Source organism: Lethenteron reissneri, chromosome 64 (assembly GCF_015708825.2).
Source record: "Lethenteron reissneri isolate LAM-NWPU_2019-01 chromosome 64, ASM1570882v1, whole genome shotgun sequence".
Lineage (NCBI taxonomy): Eukaryota > Metazoa > Chordata > Hyperoartia > Petromyzontiformes > Petromyzontidae > Lethenteron > Lethenteron reissneri.
Window position 1 is genome coordinate 1350267 of NC_083842.1, and position 26021 is coordinate 1376287.

The window sequence follows — 26021 nt, forward strand, 5'->3', positions numbered from 1 at the left end:
TAATCTTAATAATGACGTTCAATGTAGGTCGTATACTTGTTGAGTCTCGGAGTCAAATGTGCATTTGCGTTGAATCCTGAGAATATTTAACGTTGGTTTTGTTCAGAGAGCTCGTGGCAGCCCATGGCCCCGGAACGTACCAGTCGAGCCGGTATCTCAGAACCCTTCTCTACCAATGCCTGTGTGTGATGTGCGCTCTCTCGCACACGCAACGTGCGCACAGCGTAATCGAGAGCACTCGCAGTTGCGCTCCCTACTGAGATGCACACAAACCCTACGCCGTATTAGGCAATGCCGCCAAGAGACATGGTCTCTCCCTCGGCAAGTAAAATAACGAAAAGCACATGATACCTGTGTGGCGTAAGCTGGCGGTTGCGGCGGGAGCCTGTTTGACTGTGGTATTCAATATTGGAACAAAAAGTCTTAAGAGTTGTATTAAAATAGCATACATTGTGTGTGTGTAAATATGTCGTGTACTGAGCAAACCGGTTAAATACCAAACCCAACCAGCCTTGACAAACGGGTTCTGCAGAAATGAGTAAGGTAAGGTAAACCCACAATACTGGTAGGAACCTCCTGGTTACACCAGCTCACAGGGGATTATTGTGTCCGTCCGTCGTGCAGGGAGGGGCTGGGTGGGGAGGGAGTGGCTGGGTGGGGAGGGAGGGGCTGGGTGGGGAGGGAGGGGCTGGGTGGGGAGGGTGGGGAGGGGCGGGTGGGGAGGGGCTAGGAGAGTGGAGAGGGGCTGGGTGGGGAGGGGCTGGGTGAGGAGGGTGGGGCTGGGTGTGGGGTGGGGAGGGTGGGGCTGGGTGGGGAGGGGCTGGTCACCCCGTGGTGCCCTTATAAAACTCAACGTTTAACCTACTCACGCCGGCTTGTACCCGCCCTCACAGTCGGGCATATTTGCGGAATACACCACGCCGCCGTTGACCCTGGCCATTAACCGAGCAACCCAACGTTCCTACCAGCTCCCTCCGCAGGAATGTGTTTTACCCCACCACTCGCTACCTGCCAATTTTCCATTGTACTGCTGTACGAACAGAGAAAAGAGGGTGTTAAAGACACGTGTCCCCATTGCTTTAACTGCCATGCCAGGAGATGGAATCGAACCAGCAACCTCTGGATGACATGGCCAATGTGCTAACTGTTCCAGCACGGCAGTGACGCTTTGTTTCTCAGAAAGTTACTCGTTTTATGTTTATTACTAATTCCTCATTTGGAATGTACAGAGCAATCATCGCCTGCTGCGAAAACTTGGCAGGACCCTCCTGCAAAAGAGTCATGAGACTCGGTGAAGCTTTCCTGGGTAAACAAACATAATAAAAGATAATTTAACTCTACTTGACATTTCTATATCTGTGACACTGGGGTTTTCAGTTCCCAGCCATCTGGGACACCCTCTTCATGTTGCTGACTTTTCACGTTGTGGTCTTGCTTGGTGTGGTTTGAACCGACCACTTCAACGTTTCCTGTCAAGCGTGGGCGTGACTTTGACCTTGTGTGGTTCATCCTCAACCAACTGGAACTGACCTGGGTAGAGACGTGAAAAGTTTGGTCTGTTGGTTATACAGTAATGCAGTGGGAAAATGCTACTGCTAAATCGTTCCAATATGTTTAAAACCTTTCCTTAAATGCAATGAAAACAGGGACATGTGGCCGGTTGGATAATGATAATAACGCGTCAGACTGTGAGCCAACAAACATGAGGTCCTGGGTCGGTAGGCCTCACTGCAGCCATCACACCCACCCTGCACACTGCCAGCGCATGTACCCCAGTGCTTGTGTGCATGTGCCGGCTGGATGGGGGCATCGTGGGACCACGAAGCAACTCGGGGAGGCTTTCATCCAGCACTACTGACGATGCGCTCCCCAAATTTCACCAGGCTCACTGTTCATGAACTTTTGGAAGTGCTTGCACAAAGGATAGTAACATCTCATCCTGTGTTCTTGGAAACTGAAAAAATTGATCACAGCCCTTGATCGTTATTTTGTTTGTTCCAGTCTATGAAGCTAAGAGAGTTGCCTCTGATTTCAAGACAGCCACTTGAAATGGCTGGAATCGGCATGCTCCGATTAGCACGGTTGGCTACGTACAGTGCGAAAGAAGTTCAACATACATGCTGAATCCTAGGACCTCCCTTGCCGGTATCAAAATATAAGAATAGGTTTTACCCTTTCGGGCAATAAAACAGGTGTTAAGATGTTAAAACACCAAGCTGAAACCATTTGCAAGAAATATCTGCATTAACCATGCAATAAAAAACATGCTCTGATAGAAAATGCATTGTCTTTGAAACTGATTGGTCCACACCAGAGACAGATTTCTTTAGAGCCTAGTCTCAAACAGTGTTACTATCAGAGCATGTTTTTTGTGCATGTTCACCACAAGTATATGTGGTTAATGCAGACATAATTCCTTGCAAAAGGTTTCAGCTTGGTGTGTTAACATATTAACACAACTGTTTTATTGCCAGAAAGGGCAAAACCTATTCTTATAATATACATGCTGCCAGGCATGTTACACCAGGTTGCACTCGGTCTCAGAGAGCGTGTGGCACGCTGCATCCGTTACATGGCCAGCGGCACAGGAGCTGCGCACGCTTGCTGGGACCTCTCACTCCTTGACTGCTTTGACTGCCATGGGCCGCCCTTCCTCGTAGGCCACAGCAGAACGGAGTTGCTCGGGTGAGCTGTGGCAGGCCTTGCAGCTCTCTCACAGCAGGATTGTGCGCGGGTGAGGTCATGCCAATAGGCCATGCATTGCATGCTATTTGATACCAATGCCTATGCATTTCCATGGGACAGTTTAAAAGAAAAAAATGTCTTGTTTTGTAAATGATACCTTTCGGTAGATAAGCCTCTCCTGACAGCTAAAGCAAATAAAAGAATGACTGACCAGTGAGTATGTGAGGAATGCAGGCTTGGTTCATGGTGCCCCGTGGGTGTGGGTAATGGTTGCTTAGCGGGAGGCGTTAATTGAACAATTGTCGTTTCCAGATTGTTGGTAGGTTGTGGACTACGTGGGTGTTCAGGTGTTGTGGCCAACACCAGTAACAATTATGTAATTCATAATCAACGTTTTTGGGTTAGATGGCGTTATTTATAAATGTGTCGTAACCCTCCACCACCCGACACGGCCAATCAGTAAAACATGTGTCACGTTGACAAAAGACAAATAGTTCCCTACTTTAGCCCACCGCTGTGTTGAAGAGTGAATCCACAATATTGAATCCACAACATTTGTAAATGTTGTGGGTTCACTCTTCAACACACCGGTGGGCTAAAATAGTGAACTATTTGGCTTTTGTCAACGTGAAAACCTACGTGTTGAACAATTATGTAAACCGGTCCTGGGCCTTCCCTAGGTTGGCTCAGCCTCAACTGAGTACCTGGTGCGATGTGTAAACATCGCTGCTTGGGAGACAAAGGCGGCCGGGCATGGTGTTGTCCACTCACCCCTTCGTTCACAGCACTTGCCCCAACAGTGTGTTAATACTATACGGGGGGGGGGACCTTTGTATTTGGAGTGTAGAAGTGATTCATACTGATGTGCAGTGCAAGGCAGGTGACCTGGGCTGCAATCCTGGCCATGCACACCGTGGTAATTGGTGTCCAAACCTGGCTTTGGGGAGTTTCCTCTCGGCCAACCCAGACTAAATTAGTAATATTTAAAAATACTTATTTTTAAACACGCTTTAATGAAATGTACCGTACTCGTAATGGCAAAACTCCACGACTGCAGGAAGTGGCCCCGAAGCTTGCCATAACGTAAGGAACCGTGGTGATTTAGAGCCAACGTCAGTTGGGAGTGGACAATTAGACCCAAGCCGAAACATAACATATAAAAAAGATTGTTTTAAAATAATTGAATTTTTTAAAATTATTGAATATAGTATTGTCATCAGTGTGACATAAGTATACCAAGTTTGCAGTCGATAGCACATTGAGAAGCGGGTTAAAATTGAGTTGCAAGATTTGAGGATACAACAACAACATCAACAACAGAGTGAGTTAAATAAAAGCATGTAAAAGAGCAGCGTCTCTTTGGGCCTGTCTTCAGCACTATGGAGACATGGCGTCGTCACATCACAGCTTAGTTAACACGCCGCTTCAAAGAGGCGCTTGCTTAAGAGCACGACATCGTAAAACATTTACCGATTGGAGACAGGTTTGTGTTTGAAAAAGATTGGCATAACCTGCTCGTGCATGCTGTAAATAAATACTGCTTGTGTGAACTCAGAGGTGTCTGTTTAAACGAGACACACACCTGCTGTTCTGAATAATAGCCGTAATACGTTGTCCACGCGCGTTTCTGTTTAATTACGTTACATTTTGGAGTGTCCTTCTCTCTGAGCCTGTGTCTCCCGGCACTCAGTAGGGTCCGGTCGCCGGTGAAAGAATGGATTCGTCACAGCTGAGCGCGGACTTGGCGTTTTCAGTGTTTGGGTTTGGCATGGGGTCGACTCCATCTGAGTTTTGTGAAGTGTTTCCCAGGGCCGAACAGGCTCCTCCCCTCACCATTGGAACCTCATTTGCCAGTAAAAAATATGATAATTGTTTTTTTACCCTTCTATCTGGCAACAAAACTGACACCTTTTTTTTTTTTACAAGGAATCATGTTTGCATAGACCACAATACCTGCAGTCATAATGCAAACAAAAAACATAACTCTGATAATGTATGCACTGGCCTTGAAGTTGATTGGTCCACACCTGAGACAGCTTTCCTTAGAGCCTAGTCTCACATGGGTTGGACCAGATGACGCCAAAAGGCGCACAACTCAAAAGACAATGCACCATCAGAGTATGAGAGCTCGGGGTAAGAATTTACACCATTGGAACCTCATTTGCCCTCTCGAGCTTGAGAAATTCAGCTCACTTAATGGACTTGATGTACTTGCTGATGGTAACGGGTGTTTCTTTACACGTATGGAAACGCAACGCATCGAAGGAAGCACACGGCGTGACGATGAGGGAGAGCGGTGATGTCCCCCCGGTGTCTCACGGCGCGTGGGCACGGAGTGAGTGCACGGGGCACGAGTGGCAGCAGGACTCGGAGGGGGACGGCAGCGTTCGACTTTGGCCGTGTTGCAGCTGTGAGGCGAGGGCTGAACGATTAATCGATTTAAAATCGAAATCGCAATTTGAAACAATGCGATTAGCAAATCGCAAAGGCTGCGATTTTTTGCGATTTGACAAGTGCTATTACTTTGTTATTGGAATTGTTCTATTTGTTTATTATTATAACTTTATTTAACTTAACCATTGTTCTATGTTTGATTGTTCTATTTCATCATGGGACCTCCTTTGCCAGTACCAATGACGCCTTTTGGCGTCCTCTGGTCTAACACCGTTTTGAGACTAAAGAAAGCTGTCTCTGGTGTGGACCAATCAGTTTGAAAGACAATGCATTTTTTTATCAGAGCATCTTTTTTGTTTGCATTCTGACCACAAGTATTGTGGTTCATGCAGACATGATTCCTTGTAAAAGGTTTCAGTTTGGTGTCTTAACATCTTAACACAGCTGTTTTGTTGCCAGTAAAAAGGGGAAAACCTATTCTCATGTTTTATTTCAATTAGAACAGTTTAATAAATGCATGTTGGAAGCTATTAATATCTTTTAAGTTCTCATCTTTGCATTGCACATATAGAGCAGTTAATATCTTGATGAAATCACGTGGTAATGCTCCATCACATGTTTAAACCTATTACACAGTGAATATTGAACTGAAGCTTAACTTAACAAAAATACAATCGCAAATCAAATCGCAATATCTATTAGAAAACTCGCAATTAGATATTTTCCCCAAATCGTTCAGCCCTCCTGTGAGCTGGTCTTGTCGCTGTAGAAATTCAATCAACAGAAACCAAAGTCTCTTTGCGGCTTGGAGCCGTGCTTTCAGGAGGGAGTAGTCTGTGTGTCACGCTTCTAACAATGGCACATGGAGGTTGACGTGGCCCTATCTGCATGTTTACGCGTCACTGGACCCGTGATTCGGTGTGTGAATCATAGTTTTTGAGAGTGGTTGTAGTTCTTGCACTGGGTGTCTGTTTATAAATGTGGTGACGTTTAAATTGGTCTCTGCTGACGTTTAAATTGTTTTTCTGCTGCCATAGCAACATTCAATATCGCAGGCTTGTATGGTATCTTACAAAAATGTCACCTAAAATGTTTTAATTTTTTTGGCCTGTAGAATATTCACTTGCTGCTTGGTTCTTTTCACATATTCAAGTTGTTTTTTTCACAATGTATATCCCAACCTCGCTTATCAAATCAATGCAACGAAACGTCCTTCCAGAACGCGCTCCCATTGTCCCAGGGAGTGGCATTTAAAGATGACACCACGGAGCTAATGCTGGAGTCCAGTAAAATCTGTTGCCTATTCAACACTGGACTGCACTTTCTTGGCAGCAGCAAGTACACATTTTAGCCCTCGTAGCTGGGCTAGGTGGAATCAAGTAGAAATTAAATGTACGTCGTATTTTTATGCAGTGGTTGTTACGTACTGAGACCGTACAATTGTTTAATCTTTAATCTGTTTTAGTTATGCGTGGGTTTCTGGATCTGAACTCAGGTTGTTAGCCCTGCTGGCTTAGTGAACCCTCACAGGATTATCGCTGAGACCTCTCTTCCACCGCTGTTTTCATCGGCCGCAATACGATGGCAATGCAATGAAATCCTGGAATGAAAACGAACCCTGGAAATCACTTGGTGTTGCCGTCAAAAGTCAAACCTGCTTTTCTCAATAACAGTGAATCATTTGTATACATTAACGCGGGGCCCCCAAACCTGATTTACGAGTTTCTTGGAATGGGGGCAGCAGATTGTGAATGCTGGCGCATACATTCCCAAGGCATTAGCAATGCACCACGCATTTCACCAGGAGCCAGGTTCCCTGAATGGAAGCAGGTGGAGCAGCTCTGGAATGCATGACCAGGCCCGAGTGCCTTGAGCAGGCACTGAAAAGAATGCGCAATGAATTGATCCACTATTACGTCACCAGTCGCACCCCCTCCCCTCCCCCAATAAGGGATTCCAAAGCCTTGAGCAGTATTCGTTTTTCTGCTGGTTAATTGCCTCCGAATGATATCTGCGTGTGGATTAATTTTCAAGAGGCTTGGAAATCCATCCAGATGTATGAACCGTGAATAGGGGACAGATGGCCGCATTTGTGAAGTGCCTTCATGCTTCTCCGTGCTGCTCTGCCTGTACTCTCGCGCATGGGGAACGGTGGTGTAGCAGTTAGCGCGCTGCACTACGAACCTGGCGACCCGCGTTCGATTCCCGCTCGCGGCAAATACCAGTGACGATCATCTGAACCGGTCCTTGGCCTCCCCTAGGTCGACTCAGCCTCAAATGAGTACCCGGTGCAATGTGTAAACATCACCACTAGGGAGACAAAGGCGGCCCGGCGTGGTGTTGGCCACCCGCCCCCTCGTGTGCCGTGCCGGCCTTCATAGGTGCTCGCTAACAGCACTTGCCCCTACAGTCTGTTAAGGCTATACGGGGGATCTTTGTCTTTGTACTCTCACGCGGGGGTGCTTGCCTGCGGGGTACATACGTTCATCCGTGTTGCCTTACCGTATTGTCTTTCAGATGAGACTTGAGGTTCTCTTAATCATGTGGACACTTATATTATCTTAAGAGCAGACTAGAGTAACCGTGGTGTCCTGGATACAACTCTTTGTTACTGGTAATGCCCTCCCCATATGTCAAACGTCAAGATTAGTTTTCCAGAATGATTACGTGCACATTGGTGTCGCTGGAATGATGAGATTGTCCACAGGCATGGCTGTCCTCGCCGTACTTGACTCTGGTTTTGTACCGGCCCAGCGGTTTCAATCTCTGGTTGAGGCACCTGCAGTGAAGATGCAGGTGGGGAGAGGCTGCAACGATGCCAAGTTGGGCTCGGAGCATCTGCGCTGCCTGCGCTGTCTGCCAGACAGACGTCCAGCCGCGCATCCCACCCGCTCACAAACATCGTCCCCGCGGGACCCACCCAGACTGCCTGCTGGTTGCTGGATTGCCGACACGCATCGCCAATAACCCAATATAGTTTTGGAACGTAATTATAATACCTTACCCAAGAAATACATAACGTGCGTGTGATAGAACAGGGTGTTAAATTCACATTTGAGACCCGTTGTACACCAACGTGAGTGAATCTAAAACCAAAATTAACTTTTTATTTTACCAGATAAGGCCCGCTGAACTCTACATAGCTCTTTTTCAGAATCATAGCTCAACAAAGTGGATTATCAAGTAGAAGTTTATCGCAGCCAAATACTCTAAACGCGTGTTTCTAAATGTTGAGGGAAGACCAGGAGGACCCGGAGAAAAATCCACGCGACCACAGGGAGAACGTGCAAACTCCAAATATACAACAGGCGTCAGGGTCGAGATCGTGCCCACGGCGTCCTGTACACCAGGCGAGGTAGTTATCATCTCGTCACCGCGGCGCCATGTGATGTGAACGCTCGGTCTGACCCGGAACCGGAGCTTCGCTCGGTAGCCATCGTGACATCGTGCCGAGGGGCGATGCGCCCCACGCTTCACGGCTGTGATGTTGCTTCGTTTAAAAGCACACCAGAAGTGACACAACTGACCGATATTTGCTTGAGAGGGTGTATACTAACTAAAGCGTACGCTAAACTTTGTTTTAACAAAATATCAACATTCATCAACAACGCTTGGCTTCAAAGTAAAAAGTGTATCATAGGTGATGTTTCGGGCTATGGCCCTTCTTCACAGCGCATAGAGAGTCCAGAGAGAGTGGATACGAGTTGGAGGCTTCACTTTACATACCATGGGGCCTGATGAACATCTCCACATCTCCACATATATATAAAAGGTAAAGTTGTGATTATGTGTGTCTATTCAAAATGTGTAGCGTACTTCCGACATGCAACAAACTTGAAATTTGCCATGTGGGTACTTTCCAGACTGTACACCATGCAAAAATGATAAAAAAATAGACTTTTATTTGTTTGGGGGGGGTGGAGGAGCTCAATAATGCAGAAATTTTTTGCACGGCAAATGAGCTGTGACGCCAAATTTGTCATGTGACCCGCGCATGTGGAAGCGTAACGCATTGTAGTGTAGCGCTTAGCGCGCTGCGCTACGAACCCGGCAACCCGAGTTCGATTCCCGCTCACGGCCACCACCGGTGACGATTATTTTAACCGGTCCTGGGCCTCCCCTAGGTCGACTCAGCCTCAAACAAGTAACTGGTGTGGTGTGTGAACATCGCCACTGGGGAGACAGGCGGCCGGGCGTGGTGAATCCAAGTCCCGGGCGAAGCCGGGTAGTAAAGCTAGTTACATTATAAAAAAAGTCTGATCACTTCCTTCCAATCAAGGAGAGCAAGGAGTGGGTCTTGGGGGCGGGGGAGATGTGGTGGTGGGGCCGAGCTCCTTCCTCAAGTGGTGCGGCTTGGGCACGGTTTCTAATGGCCAAGGAAACGGCATTAGACCGGTGCCTTGGGTTTGAACTTGCGCTCTCAGAAGTGCTGGCGTATTAATTGAACACTGCTTTAGCTGTGTGGGCCACCCAACCACCTCGGTAGCTTTTTATTACACGCTTTCTTTTAACTCACTCTGTTGTTGTTGTATCCTCAAATCTTGTAACTCAATTTTAACCCACTTTACAATGTGGTATCGACTACAAACTTGGTATACTTATGTCTTTCTGATGACAATACTATATTCTATCATAAAAAAAAAAATTTTAACGTTCTTTTTTATATGTTATGTTTCAGCTTGGGTCTAATTGTCCACGGTCAACTGACGGCTGTAATTGGGCACGGTCTCTTACGTTATGGCAAGCTTCGGGGCCACTTCCTGGAGTCGCGGCGTTTTTTCATTACTAGTACATTTCATAAAAGCGTGTTTAATAAAAGTTTTTTTTAAATATTACTTATTACATTTGGTAATTTCTCCCGGTGCATTTAAAGCCATCGCTCCATTGTGTTTCCCTGATCAATACCATCCAAGCACGAGCACAAAGCAACGCTATGTTGGAGCCACGACGAGGGATATGATATCAAAGCCTATGGCCGCGGGGCGGACTCCTGGTGTTCAGTGTCTTGCCACACGAGCCCCCCCTTGGCTCGCCGTGCGGTCTTCCGCGCCTTTCGCTGTGCGCCCCCTGCACGACCACTTGGCTGTGAAGCACGGCAGCATCACTGCTTGCTAACCGAGCTTTTGCCAAAGAAGAAGACAGAAAATTGGACACGACGATTATTGTTCAGCTCGGACTATGAATTTCATTAACTATAACGTCAACAACTCTCTGCATACATGTCCAGGAACGTGGGTAGGTAGGGCAGGCTGCATGCATAGCAAGGGGCATTCCAACAATACATTTCTTCAGCTAGCGAGGCACATGTGGGAAAAGGGCAAGGAACGGAACAAAAAACGACTAGGGAAAGGTAGACATTTGTGCAGCAAACATAATGGGGCCTGATGAGAATTTATGAAACGCTACAGTAACACCAAAAAATGTACTGCTGTGCATTTAGATAAAATAACCCAAAATAACCCAACGTGCGAGATCCTCTGCGCCGAGACGAACATTGATGTGGTCGAGGCGGCGATTGTTTCACAGAGCTGCTCGACGTGTGCGTCCACGGAGCGTGGATCTGCTGCAGGGGTAATGTAGCCAGCATCTAAGTTCTGCATCTGCATTCAGACGAGTTAATTTCTACTCGTCCATGGTCAGGCTCGTTCAGGTCTCTGATCCTAGTCATTGTCACGCTGGACGAATTTCGTCCAGTCTTGGTCGTTGCGGACTCAACATTTGGTGAAGAAGAGCCAAATGGCCTCTTCTAATTTCCACCAAAAAATTGACAGGGAATTTTGAGACTTCAATGAGGTCCTCAATCTGCGAGCAAGACGCCAGGCATGGCCAAGCAAAGCGCAGATCCAGCGCAATCCCATGCAGCCGATGTATTGTGCAAACATTGATAATGGACATCGTGTTCACTTGTGGTTGTAGCAGAGAAAGCAACACATTGCTATAACACAATACAGAGCTTTGTGTGCAGCGTACGTGGCATTGGTGTGATCACGGGGTGGTGAGAAGACGTATGTGATGGAACGCGGTCATGGAGCGTAGCAAGGAGGAGGATTGTGTGAAGGGAGTGGCACTGAAGGAAAGCCGATGGTGTGCATCGTAGAGAAGAGATACGAAAGAGATGACTCATCCATTCAGTGCAAATGCTTGGGATGAAAGTTACATTTTCCCAGCTCACTTCCAAAGTTTAAACGCAGATTTCTAATGTGCACGTAAGTGTGGTCACAGCTGTAAATCGTGTGTAGTTTTCTGTAATGCTAGTTTATTTAGTGGGCATACAGCGAATGTATTTGTTGTGTTTTCCATAGCTATTAATCCAGGTAAAATAAAAGTGAACTTGGAAAAGAAGTAAAATTGTTAAAATTAAGTTATCGTAATATTCAGTGAAGCCCTTTGTCAATCCACTGCTGGATGAACATATCTCCGTGACGTGTCGATCATGGAGGTGGTTTGATGGTGGGGGAGTTGAGGGCTGCATTTGTTCAGATTATGCTCACCACTGATGTTAGCCGTGGCTGTCAATCAAACTGCGGTTGCTGGCTTCATAGTTGATTGCGCTAACCACGAAAAAATCTTATCCAAAAACAACAAAAATTACAAAACAAGCTTCATTATAATTTTGCCTGGTGATTTGAACTTGACTTAAATGAGTCAGCATCGCTAAGACCCTGAGCTTAGGTTGCAAGCTGCCACTCAATGTTAATCCTGGTTCTCACATGACTCTAAGAGAGTCTCTGCTGACACGAGCCACTGCACAAAAATCCCATTGTCAGACTTTTTTTTATCTTGATACGGCGGAGCCCAGCACTGGGGGCTACTCAGTACGTGCCTCTGAATGGACGACCTAATCTCTCATCTGCACACGCTGCGCATGGCGTGGGCTTCCTCCTGGCTGCCCCATGGACCTTCCTTGTATGTGATCTGTGTCACTGTATGTGGCTCTGCTGTTGTACAGGAATCTTAGGAGAAAAAGCGTTTCTTCGAATCTGCCAGATTATAACAAGATCGGGATACATTCGATGAACAAGTTGAATCAAAATCTAGATTTGAAGTTTTCGTGACTGCAGGGTTCCATACTCTTTGGTTCTTTCGGTAAAGTCACGTAGGTAGAAAAGAAAAGAAATTAAATCACTTAATTTATTTTATACCTACGTGACTTTACCGAAAGAACCAAAAAGTTGAATAAAACACTTAAAGATTGTCCCCTGCACAATGGTAGTGGGGTGTTTGAAGTTTGATTATGGCTGTGTACTCTATCACGGTTGTCAAATGTTTGATTGGCAAATATGAATTCTGTGTTGCAAACGAGTGAAAGCCCCCCAGTATTTAAACATGTCAAAGACTGTGCACACAACTCTTGCAAGAGCGTAGTACTGAAGCAATGGAAAGCTGCCATTCACCACTGTCTACTACGTTGCTTTATGCAATGAATGGAGTTATTGGCAAGCTGATACACAGCTGAGAGACCAAGGATGTATTCATCAAAGAGGTGTGTTTATCATCTGATAAAAACGTACACTTATCTACATATATGCAATGTATATTTTAAGGAGAGACTTGGATTTCACCTGGACTTGCCGTTCAGTGCTGGAGTAACACAAAGCTGCTTTGTAGCTGGAGACCAGGTTTGAGGCCGGAGTTTTTTCCAAGTGGCGGGTGATTTTATGGCCTCATCCCCATTGGTGAAGAAACATTTTTCGTGTCAATTGCTTTGCAGGGAATGGCACGCGGTGTTTGTCTGCAGCTCCCGCGGTTATTATCTAAGCCCTGTTGGCTTTGCACAGTTGGAATCCATTCTGGAATACAAACTCTGAACGTCATTACTTCCAACCTGCCTACCAGTGAGTGTCCATTCAGACGCAGTATGGCGGTGCTGCTGCAAGGGGAGATCCAGGCTGCATTGTTCCCTTTAAGCCGTTCGTGTTGTTTTTCACCATCCTTAACGGGATCAACGTGACATTGTATTTGTTTGAAATCACACCTCGTGATGATTATTGAGGATTTTCAGTGCGGCCTTGCTTGGTATATGTTGCCAAAAATTTGTATTATCATTTTGCGCTCGGAAGGAAACCTGAATGACCCTAGAAAAACTAAATCTGAGCGTGCGTAGCACAGCCAGCCCTGCGCAGACGGACGCTCGTGCCCCTCGCGGGTAGCTCGCCCTGCCCAACGGGGAGGTGTCCAGCATCGTATTTGTGTGACCCCGCAACCTGGTGGCATGCGCAATACCTTCTGGGAACGTTCTCATTCGAGCCAAACGTATGTCGTGGCGACGTCACTAACAAGAGGTGAAGGTGGCTTGACGTGCATCCCGCCTGCAGTGTAGTCCATGTGCAGCAACCAACCCGGATGTAGTGCCTCCCCAGGACTGTGCCACTTGGTAGCGAGGTGTTCGTGGAGCTGTGGTTTTGCCTGGGTGCTGCTTCTCCTGTCACGACAAAGGGGAGCCCCGGCTGCCGGCTAGAACCACAGCGGGGGGCGCTCGCCACGGTGCTTCTGGAGTGTTTGACGCGAGACCCAGAGGGCGCTGAGGAAACTGGGGGGATCTGGTTTATTCCGCTGATGCTGGGAGATTCAGGTTATGCCGATACTGCAACGCAACGTGACGTGTCCCGTGATACAGCGGTCCATGTCAAAATATTTGTTCCACACACATGGTCACAGGTAGCTCCCACCTTTGTAAGCAAGTTCAAACATTTGCTATCGTGCACTGTTATGAGCCCAGTCCATCACAAATGTGCACTTATCACACAGTGAGCTCTTTGGAATAACGCCGTTTCAAGTCTTTTGCCAAAGTGGCTCCGACTCGCGGACGGATTCCGAACATCTGCCGCAGGTAAAACTGGTTCCAGGTCTCTGGGCCGGAGACCCCGGTGACGCTGCGCTCGCCGTATCGCCGCACGAAGTTTGCGTGTGGGTCCAGTGGGATTGCCATGTAACCAGCGCAGAGTAAACTTGTAGGTGTCGAGGCTGACTCGGCTGCCGCGATGACGACTGTAGTTGGCACAGCAGCAAACTCTGAAATGTGAGGCCACGACTTCCTGGCTGAGCTTACCTTGGCCCAGGTCCCCCCTGGGTCGGTGATTGGGCTGCAGCTGCTGAGGCTGCTGCGCTGGGCGGAGAGAGGTCTTGACTTTACTATTTTGAGTAACCAAATGTCGTATTGTGTACGGCTTGTCCATCCTCAAGTTGAGTCTTCATTACATGCGGGATGCGTCTCTGTCTCAGGTCTCTTGTTGACGTTACACGTTTCCGCTCCGGTTGGAGTTATGCAATGTTAATCGCACACCGCAGTGAATTGCAAGGCAGTGGTAATCGCAAACCACGCAGGAGTAATAAACAGGGGTGTTGTGTTGCTGAGTGTGTGAAGAGAACTCCTGTCCTGTTGAGGCGGCCGCGCTGTGTGTTCCCTGCTGGTGGGGTCCCGGCTCACAGTAAAGCAGGCTCGCTCGCCTGAAGGCCGTGCAACAGCAGAGCTACGCATCCCACCCGGATCGACCGCTCGAGAGCTCGATACCCCTCAAGGAGCCATGTGAACCGTCAGACTGATGAAAACTGATTGTGACATATGTTGCACGTCTAACTTTGCTGATTTCGGAAACAAAACCCAATTATGCGCATAGCCTGTGTGTGCGTCGTGCAGCCGTGGGCGACCATGCCGAGTCGGGGACAGAGTTCGACTTTGGAGCAGCACCATTACACGCGAGCCTCCCGGGCCCTCCCGTATGTCCCGATGCTTAATGCCTGCATCGCTTGCTTTTTCAGAACGCGGCCACCATGGACCCGGCTCGACAGGAGGTGGACGCACAGTCTCTGCGTGACTACGGGCTCCAGATTCGCTTCATCGAGGACTTTGCCAACGCGCCGGCTCACAGAGGCGGGGGGAACCCTTTGAGCGAAATGAATTCCTCCTCCTCCTACGGCGTGCAGATCAGCATCCAGGGCATCAAGGGCCAGCCCTTTGTGGTGCTCAACTCGAGCGAGCAGCCCGAGGGCGGCCTGCCGGACCCCCCGAAGCTCACACTGCCGGAGCCCAAAACGAAAACCGCCGAGAGCCTCCTGGCCCTCAACTCAAACGGTTCTTCGGTGACCACCGAAGACCCTCTGCACAAGAAAACTGAGTACACGAGGCCAGAATTCATGCGGGCGCGAGAACAGGCACGATCCACAGCACTGAAGGGTCAGAGTTCAAGCCAGAAGCTGAACTTTCAGAAAAAACCTTGGATCCTTCAGCCGTACAGGCCGGCCGACAAGGCACAATCATGTGTGGATGGGCAAGAGAGGGAGAAAAATCCAAAAGTCGGGGTGACGCAGCCGGCGGTGAAAGGGGAGGCCAACGGTGTGGGAAGCGCGCTTGCAGGTCAAGCCACAAGAGTCATCGACAGCGCAAGTGTGCGGGGCCCCCCATTGCCCGCGGCCGGGAAGACGCAGGAGTTGTGGGGAAGGCGGAGCGGGGACAAACCTCCGGTGACGCGGTCGGTGTCGAGCATGAGCGAGGAGTCTGGCAGGGCCGGCAGCGACGTGGACAGCCTCGGGCGCTCCAACGCGAGCTCCGCGTCCTCGCGCTCGCGAGCATCTCCCGAGCGGCCGCCACTTCGATCGCCGTCCGAGGACGGCCTCGACGAGCTGCGTGGGGAGAGCGCCAACCGCCACGAGAACCGGCGCTACATCCCGTTCCGCGCGGGCACGGGCCGCGACATCGACTCGGGACACATCCTGTCCATCGAGGAGCTCATCGGGCAGTTCGACGAGGCCAGCGCGGCGGTGCGCGGGCGTCCCCGCAGGCGCACAAAGATCTCGGCAGGCGACCGCGTGCGCTCACGCAGCCTCGAGAACTTCTCGAGCGCTCGGTCTGGCGAGCGGGAGAATCGGACCGAGAGGAGCCGCGTGGAGCTCGACGGCCCGAGGAGCGGCGTGTGGTGGGGGCAGGCGAGCGCGGGCGGTCACGACCCCCTTCTGGAGCCGCACGCGAAGGTGGCCACCGCCGCCGTGACGAGCTCCATGCGGCTTACGTTGGCGTCCCGAGCGGAGGCCACCGGCGGCGGCTCCGTCGGCGCCAAGCAGGTGCGGAGAACACACCGCACGTGCACGCGCGCGCTGGGCCAGAGCCTTGGCCTTGTTCACACGTGCGCCATTCTGCTCATCACAGCACCAAACTCATTACCAGCGTTGGGATTTCACACCTCCTCATCCCTGTACAACGTCTGAGTGCTTCTTAAATCAAATGTGTTGTGTCGTGTTGTTTGACTCTTGTATTTTGCATGTAATTATATATTTTTCCATTTGTTGGGTAGATAGGTGAGTCATCAGAGCCCAAAATATTAGGGATTTTAAACTAATGTAATGTATTTCGTAATTTTGTCACCTGTGACGGTGTGATTTTGTGAAAAATTGCACAGTGATTGAGGCCTTGCCCAAGTACGTGTGTGCAATATTATTTTCCTGATAGGTAGCAGACAAGTCACATGATCAGAGATGGCTGCTCTTTGTGTTGTGCCCACTGAGGTTGTCAAGACGGTGAGCGCTGTCGCAACTGTGAATCGTGGTAACATTACAGGGAGTAGGAACAGCTGTGAATTACCATGAGCATGTTTGTGTGAACAACAGAATTGGCAGGGCCAGTTGATGCTTTAACTCCAGCCAACCTTGCCCACTGTTCAGAAATGAATTGTGTACAAGTCGGAATGAAGAACACAATCAGCGTTCATGGGGATATCTATGGGAGCATGACTTTATTCAATCATCCATCACAAGTAGAACTTTCAAGAGAGGGTACCAGAAACGTTAACAGAAGACCAGGATTAGTGTTTATTGTGGCGTTTACAAAATACGTGTTATTAAGCATACATCCGAACAAACAAAATAAACCCACAGACCTGGTTACCCTCGTGAAACATCTCTGGTGCAGGTGCGCACAGTATCCTGTGTGGTGTTGCACAGAGTAAACAAAACACGCAAGAGGGGAAAGAGAAAGGGTGAGGAACGTCTTCTCTCAGGTGGAACACTAAGAGACCGAAGATGATCATGGAGAGAGACTGTACCTCGTGGTATTTTCGTCCGTGTGTGCCAGTGCCCCCTGATGCTCAATAGCTGCACTTTCCACAGCACATCGCCTCTCCCAGGGAGGGTAAATCATGTTATTTTCAATGTATTAACACTTTTTGATGGAAAACCATGATGTTAATTTGCAAATGCATTTCATTATATCTCGGAATGCGTATGGACGGATTGCCCATAAATGATCATGTCAAAGCTAGTCCGCTAGCACGATGAAACGTTTGTAACGTTTTGCCAAATAAGGAAAGTACCTCAGGACAATCCTAAGAAGCATGACCCTATGTCTGTGTACCGTCATTGGGGGGTGTGTTGGGAAAAATCTCCTCTGAGATGTAATATTCGTAGCTCTTATGTTGGTTTTTTTGAGAGCCGCGTACGAAACGAAATTAGATGAGGTTCTGCGGCGAAGACTTGAATCTGCCGTGTGCGGATTTCCAATAAAGTCTTAATGCCCTTCCTCCAGGACTGTCCGTACCGGTCCATTTCTGTAGCTTTCCAATTTTTTCCCAACGCATTTTTGAAAGGAGGCCAGAGATATGAAGGTGTCTAAAAAAAAATTGACATCGGAAGAAATCGTACATTGGCCTTGTGTCTTCATTTGATCTCCACCCATGGGCAAATCCCCATACCAAACCGAGGGGTTTCACCAGCGGTTATTGTGCCTTATGCAGTATGAAGACGACACGTGTTGTCATCTCAGTGTAGCCATTCTACCACCACCAAGTAGGCACATCCACACACCGGAAATCCATCGATTCCGTGTGGCTGGGAGGGCCCCTCTTGTGCGCCCATCACCACGGTCTGAACATTTTCCCCTGAAACTGGGCTTCAAGACGTAGTGTGACGCCGTGTGTTCCCACAGGCAGCCCAGCTCATTGTTGTGAGGGCCTTTGTCATTTGCCCCGTGTGGTTGAAACGCGATACCCCGAGGATGAGCAATGAGTAATGGCAGTGAAACCAGCCATGATGGGAAACTCATAGAGTGCCCTGACAATACCACGGGAAATTCCTGTAAGCTTATTGCCATTCTGTTAGAATGGAGGTGGGGGTCGGTTTGCACTTGAAAAATGTAGCCGAATAATTCTGCCGCTCGTAGACAAATAAAGGTATTCCTTGAATGTTTTCTCACAATGAACTGGTTGCAAAGCCACTGAACTACTAACTTGGTGAGCTGTACGGCCTTGCTTCTGCACGGGTGATCCACGCCCCATTCGCATCGGCTGGATTTATAAAGAACTCTCAACGTTTTGAGTGGAAATGGCCACCTTTGTTGCTGGAAACGTGTTTACCTGATGCACAGCAGGGAAATATTTACAGTTCGAGCAGCACTTGCCGTCCCTCGCGTCAAATTTACCAAACACCTCGACAGTTTAACGGTGTCATTTGCTGGATGAGTGGCAGGCCTTATAACAACTCCCAGCAGTCATCCATAGTTGCCAAAAGAAAATAAGTTTATTAACTTTCTCAGAGGGCTCTTAAAGCGACCAACAAAGCCGTCTGCTGCTGCTGCTGCTGCTGCGGCATCGTGAGGCCTCATTGGAGGGCGGCAGAGCTGGCACCGTGGGATCGGCACCACCCGGCACAGCAGAATGAGTCGCAGCATCTGCTCGCTCACACGAGCAATGCGACCACACCCGTCTCTCTTCACATCTTGTAATTTACCTCTGGGATTTCAACATCGCGAAAAAAATCGTTAAAATGTAGAGTCTCCATCTTCGTATGGATAATGGGCCCAGAACCGGTGGTGGGAATTGAACACACACACACGGTGATGCCAGCCTCTCGTACGGCCACTGCTATTGGCTTGTCACAAAAAGGAACGAAGGTCAGAACCCACAGCAGTCTGGGATTTGACCTCTTAACTTTTCCATTGTGAGTCACTGGGGTTGATATGGAATGCCAGAGGCAGGTTAGTAGTGCTGGTTCATTACAGGGCATTCATTTAGTGGCTGTTTTTCTTCATCCTATGACCCACGTCAAACTGTGGGCGGGCATCACATGGCTTGGAAATGAACGCAGCTTCACTTTGAGCTTCACGATGTGATTAGCGATCCCAGGGGAATGTTAACGTTCCTTTCCCACTGGAGCCATGGTTTAGGGAAATTTTCCGCTATGAAGCAAGCGGATCCTTCTGCCACGGAAGACGGCAGAAAACGGGCAACTTGGGGTCCCACATCTGAACACTCAGGCAGCACCACTGAAGACCTCTATTTGAATCCGAGCCCGAGGTCCGCACATGTAGGGAGAGTGATGGTCTCTGGCTGGCTACCAACACTTAATGATCAACGTGTGAGGTGTGTGTGGTGTGCGGATTGTTTCTATCCTGTCCATCTTGGGGTCAAACCGCTTGCTTGTCTTTTGAAGTGAAGACCGCAAAGCATATTGGTCACATGATTAACCCTTGAAGGATGATAAGTGAGGGCCCGTGGGGTAATTTTTTAATCCATCTAGGTATGCCGTCTTAAAATGTTACAGAACAGTCCCAATTATTTATTTAAGAGGTGATAGCCAACCAAGCTTGATTTTCTCTTTTGCAAGGTAGACTTTGGGTAAAGTAATATATTATTTTACGAACTTTTAGTCCCGACTGTTATTCATTTCTATTTCCGTCTACGCCTGTGAATGGTGTCGCAGGCTTTCTTCGTGTACACACTGAATCGGGCAGCAGCTTTGAAATTCTCTGTGGAAGTCGTTAGCTTCTGCAGATAATCTAACCTCCACATTGAGTCAACTGCTTCAGTGGTGAGCGTGCGGACTTACAGGCAGCAGCTCACTCACGAAGCATCTCACCCACATGGAGCTCATTCGCGTGGAGCTCGCGTCGAGCTCGCGTGGAGCTCCACGTGGAGCTCGTGTGGAGCTCGCGTGGAGCTCACTCAAGTGCAGCTACACTCAAGTGCAGCTCCACCCAAGTGCAGCTCCACTCAAGTGCAGCTCACTCAAGAGCAGCTCCACCCAAGTGCAGCTCCACCCAAGTGCAGCTCCACCCAAGTGCAGCTCACTCAAGAGCAGCTCCACCCAAGTGCAGCTCCACTCAAGAGCAGCTCCACTCAAGAGCAGCTCCACTCAAGAGCAGCTCCACTCAAGAGCAGCTCCACCCAAGTGCAGCTCCACTCAAGAGCAGCTCACTCAAGAGCAGCTCCACTCAAGAGCAGCTCCACTCAAGAGCAGCTCCACTCAAGAGCAGCTCCACCCAAGTGCAGCTCCACTCAAGAGCAGCTCACTCAAGAGCAGCTCACTCAAGAGCAGCTCCACTCAAGAGCAGCTCTACTCAAGAGCAGCTCCCTCTAGCGCAGCTCAAGTGCAGCTGACCCATGTGCAGCACATTCAAGTGGAGCTTGCCATGCTGAATGAATGTAAAATGCTTCACTTGCTCCTTGGATGCCAGTAGCACAATCGAGATATATAAAGCAACAGGAATTGCTGCGTGTGTTTTGTTTGATGTGCATCTTGCACATTGTGCACAATCTCTGGCCACCGCTGTGCGCACCTGCACGTAATCGCAAGCAAAGAAAAAAATTGCTTCCTCTTCTCGATTTGAAGCTTTCGTGACTGCAGGGATCCATGCTCTTTGGTTCTTTCGGTAAAGTCACGTGGGTAGAAAATAAAACAAAAAAATCACGACGTTTCGATAGCAACACAAGCCAAAGGTGAAAATCGCGATAGCCGCGATGTCTGCTGCGAGCAGCACGATGTCTTCCTTCTTCAGCTCTGGTGAAGTTTTGCACGAGCATCACGTTCACCTTCAAGGCTGGTCCAGGCGACATTGATCAAGCCAAAGAGCACGCGGTTGCTGTTGCCTTCCCCCTGTGGGCTCGTGTTATCCCTAGCGTGTAGGTTCCAAACGCGCACGGTCAGTCACACGCCCATGGCAACCCCTGTGGTTGTGGAACGCGTTGACTCCACGGTAAGAGAACTCTTTCTTATCATCGAGTAGCAATGTAAACCTGCTTCCCATATTTGCCTCCTACACAGATTTATTTTTTACTATTTTTGTTTACAATTTTTTTTTACAAATTTTTTTTTACACCTCCCGTCCCACCACCCACAGGGCCTTCTTCTTATGGAAGTGCATTTCTTCTGCGGCATTGGCTTGGTGGCTCTTATCGGGATTCTCGGCTCCCCACACAAACACCACCTGCTCCCCCTGACCCCCGCTGTGCGTCATCAAGCGGCACCCTCCCACCGTTGCTGCTGTTGACCGACCCCCAGTGGGCCATCAATGTAAACACGAACGGCAAACGTGGACTTATTTGTAAAGTTGCCATGCTATGGGCACGCTTGGTTTTGCCTTATGCAAGCTACCCCTTTTTGTATTGACTCACTTGGTCCAATTCATGTTGCCGGGTTCCTCCGCACGCCCGCCCGACTGTCGGCTTCACTCAACCACAGGACCACAACATCTACACCGCTGTGCTACAGCCACACCAAACCACCCTGCTCTTGGCAAGGTGTCTGTCTCGCACTCTGCCCATTTTGATCACGTTCACGCACAGCCCACAAAAGCGCGCCACCCCCACTGCAGCATCGTTCATTCGTCGTCGTCGGCCATGGTCAATCCGCTGCTGGATGAAGGCCTCGCCACGCCGCTACGTAGGCGTCCTCTCAGACACGTTCCGTTCCTTGGCTGCCACTCTCAATTTACTCTTGATCATCGGCCGTCATCCTTTACAGCGACGCGTCCTGCCCTAGACTTGCCCTGCCCTAGAAGTGTCCTGCCCTAGACGTGCCCTGCCCGAGCCTCCGTAGTCTTCTTCATAGTGGACGTTGTCAGTCACCGGCGTCTGTTTTCACCACGTGCTCCTTTCTCTGTCTCTCCAAGCAGCCGTCTCTTTACGCTTCTTTGCCCACTATTCAGGTTTTGTTCGATATTGTTTTGTTCATAACCGTGTTCATGAACCGTATCAAAGCAGGCAGCAAGCAGTGATGAAACGCGCGCTCCTCTCGGCACATTGCTGCATTACATTTAAATTGTAAGTTCGGCCGTGAAAATCACTCTGAACGTGCTCTCGTCCTCCTCTGTGTTGCATCGTTTTAATTCCAGTGCCGCCTGTCACGGCTGCCCCTAGGTACACTTGCCACTTACTCTGCAACGTTTTCCAATTTGTTTCTCCGACCAATATCTCTCGGCTCGGTGACATGAGAGCATTTTGCAAGCGAGACTCGGGGTCAGCGAGGGCAAAATGTACAGAGGTGCAAACTCCTTGCCTTCTGCCCTGTTCTGGGTTTCTAGTTTTCAAGGTAACGGGTCTCCATGCTGCTGCAGGGGTATCAGAATTGAGCCATGGGGCCGTTTGCAGCAGGAATACACACACTCCCTTCTGCTGCATATGTAAACGCTGTGTGTGTTGGGTTCCGTGTGTTGGATTCCGTGTGTATTTGGAGCTGTTGTACTGTGTATTGAGTGTCCTTTGTTGGGTGCTGTTGTACTGTCTGTTGGGTGCCGTGTGGTAGGTGTTGTATGTAGTGTGCTGTGTAATGGGTACTGTTTTCCTGTGTATTGGGTGCCGTGTGTTGTGTGTAGTGCACGGTGTGTTGGGTGCTGTTGTTACTGTGTTGGGTGCCCTGTGTTGGGTGCTGTTGTACTGTGTATTGGGTTCCATGTGATGGGTGCTGTGTGCAGTGTGCTGTGTATTGAGTGCTGTGTGTGTTGTGTGTGTTGTGTGCTGTGTATTGAGTGTTGTGTGCTGTGTGTTGGGTGCTGCTGCACTGTGTGTTGGGCGCCGTGTGTTGTGTAGTGTGCTGTGTATTGGGTGTTGTGTGCTGTGTGCTGGCTGCTGTTGCACTGTGCGTTGGGTGCCGTGTGTTGTAAGGGCTCAGGAGAGGAAGCATCAGGTGATACTGGTGGTTATAGGCAGGCTGTCTGGGCAGTGGGTGTGCCACCCAGCTGTGCCTTGCAAGCCCAGGGTGTGTGCCTGGGTGATTATTATTTTCTCGAGGTTTTTACATTAACTGGCCCAGCTGTTAATCAGCGACAAAGGTCCCCTCTGGTTTGTTGGTGCTCTGTTTTGCATATTTGTTTTATGCAACCTCTGCAAATTTGTTGGTTTGTGTACCAAATCCTCATTAAAGAAATGTACAATGATGCCTGCTCAACCACAACCTACATGATGATTGCACGTGTTCTGTTACAGGCCACTACAGTTCACCATATTTGCCATGCGCTATGTTTTTTGTATGCCACGTACCACCCTGTTGAGTGGTACCGGAGGTGAGATGGATTGTGGCATCACGAGACCCAGAGAAGGATGGCGGTGGCATACCGAGACCTTCAACCAGCAGTGAATAGACAACGATTGATCATAATGATGAATGGATTTAGTATTTTTGTATTGAAATACATTTGACTTCAAAAGCCGTAAATAGCGGACAAGTTGAACATCAAATGTCGTTTACTCTTTGGTTCTTTCGGTAAAGTCACGTAGGTGAAAAATATATATTTTTAAATAAATAAAAGTAAATTAAATCACGACGTTTCGGATGCAACACAAGCGTCCGCCATCAGGTGGGAAAAATCACAGCAAAACACAGTTGCTGAAATGGGCAAAAGAGCTGCGATTACCAGGGGGTTATATTGGTGAGGTGGGGGGCGAAGCCAAGGATTGAGAGAGTGGAGAGGAAAGGACGCAGAAGAAAAATTGAGGGTCGATAGCCTGAAGAGCAGGGGGCGGTCCATGGACACGTAAGGCAAAGTTCTAAATGATGGGACTGAGCAGGACTGGATATACGGATATCAGAGCAAACTATACAGCAGTTAGGGTTTTAACTGGTTGATAACATCCTTCCAATGATTGCTCAATTTGTATCCATCTTCTCGGTTGAAGTTACGTCCATGTTTATATATCTGGATTGCTTCATGAACAAACCTTTGATAGTAGTAACTTCAAATCTAGAGTAAAATGTTGTATTAAGAAATGAGCAGACGTTGACATAGGGAATAAAGCTTCGCTCAGGCTCGAATAAGAGTGGGGGTGATGTTCATCTCTACTGGAGGCCCTAAGCCACTGTGAGTCGTCTACATTCCTATGGTAGGAGCCAGTCCTTCTATGCGGCCACCAATGGAGAGTTTCATGGCATTAAATATGTGATGGGGTCAGAGGGTTTAATGCAATAAATGCACCGTAGACTAGACGGCTATTGAGAATGTAACGAAGAGCGAGGCTTATGGATGTGAAGGTGAGGCCGTGCGAGTCTGCAGGGGCCGTGGTGGGAGAGGAACATGAGGGGTTTAAAAACGGGCACGGCAGATGGGAGAAGTGAGGGCTAGGCCAGGGCAGATCCCGGTCGAAATCCACTCGCCTATCAAATGTCCAGAGAGCGTTACGGAGTCACCCATGTGTTTCCATGACATTGCTAAAAAGGTGACCTTTTTGCAAGTTTAAAATTCGAGTTGAGGAGGAGTGGAAAGTAGCAATGCCATAGTTTTGAAGGAAACTGATGTAATACTAAATGTGAGCGTTATTTGTCATTTGTTACATTGCAGACAAATGTGGACATTTTGTCGTCGATGACGTAGAGATTTAGCGATCGCGTGGATGAAGGAGGCGGTGGCGGCGAACTTAACACTGTCGGCTGGCGCGGTCGCCGAATGTTGAACTTCTTTCGCACCGTACGTAGCCAACCGTGCTAATCGGAGGTGCTGTGCCCCGTCCCCCGCATGGCTGCCTCCGTCGCGTGCCCCTCTGTGGCTGTGCAGCTCGTGACCACCCCGGACCTGTTGCGCGACCAGACCGACGTTTCCCAGGAGGCCAGCGCCAAGCAGTTCCTGTACAGCGTCCTGCGGGAGGGGTGAGTGCGCACGCGCAGACACCCGGCGCTCCACGCACGCGTTCCTGCGCCCTCTCGCCGTCCCGGCGAGCGGACCGTGAGAACTCTAGCGGTGCATGCCAGTTGTGCGAGAGTGGTTGGTGTCGGGCTGCCACCCTTCTGCTGTCTGGCCACCACTGTGGCGAGAGGTCTGTAGGAAAATGAGGTCGCAACCGGGTACCCGATACCCGTACCCTACCCGATACCCGGTTACCTGTACCCGGCCGGGTACGGGTACCCGTTTGCGACCCTGGTGCGGCCGAGTACGGGTACGGGTAGGCCGTGAGTCACTGGTGAGTCACCGTTTGTCACTCATTTCGGGTAGGGTACGGGTACCCATTTGCGACCCTGGTGCGGCCGGGTACGGGTAAGGAATCAAAACCCGTTTGCGACCTCTGGTAGGAAGTCGTTGGCTCCATCCCGTCCCTGACGCCTATAGATTTGGAGTTTGCATGGTCTCCCTGTGGTCGCATGGATTTTTCTCCGTGTCCTCCGGTTTTTCGCTCCACATTTATAAACACGTGTTAAGAGCATTTGGCTGCTATAAATGTCCACATGATAAACCAGTTGGTTGAGCTATCATTTGTGGCGAGGTCGCTTCTGAAAAAAGAGCTAGATAGCTCAGTGGGCCTTACCTGGTAAAATAAAAAAAAATAGTTTAAGTAGTTTAATTGTTTAGTCTGCTAGAGTTACTTTGGATCCGTCGCTGGTGTTGTCGTTCAAATGTTTAGCGAAATGTAACTCAACCCCAGATGGATACAGCCCTTACTCTGTTTTGAATGGCATGAAAATTCGAAAGCACTGCATTTCAGCATGGCGTCACAAATGTTGAACAAAACCTCGGCTGGATAAGAACATGGCGAAGATCCCAGATTGGAAATTCAACACGAACGTGATTGGTATCTATTAGGGCCGTTAAATGATAACCGTTAAAATGGTAACCGTTTATGTTACTGGTTACAGGGCTGCTCCGTCAAACCCTCCCCCTCAGGATTGCAAGTCACGTGTGCCGACCAGTACACCACACGGAGTATGACAAACACTGACAGGGTGTAATTTACAGTAATTTTGTTTCTTGCTGTGGC

At 49.0% G+C, this 26021-nt stretch overlaps 1 protein-coding gene across 2 annotated transcripts in view; it reads left to right on the forward strand.

Moving 5' to 3' along the window:
- The window catches only part of LOC133359158 (cingulin-like protein 1), a 114381-nt gene that overhangs the window by 12411 nt on the left and 75949 nt on the right, over positions 1–26021 (forward strand). For both annotated transcript variants that reach the window (XR_009757153.1, XM_061577561.1), the window contains exons 2-3: positions 14839–16137; positions 24827–24918. Coding sequence is in view for 1 of the 2 variants with exons in the window: in XM_061577561.1 (XP_061433545.1) it covers positions 14851–16137; positions 24827–24918 (1379 nt within the window). In the remaining variant the exon portion in view is untranslated. The remainder of the gene's footprint in view (positions 1–14838; positions 16138–24826; positions 24919–26021) is intronic.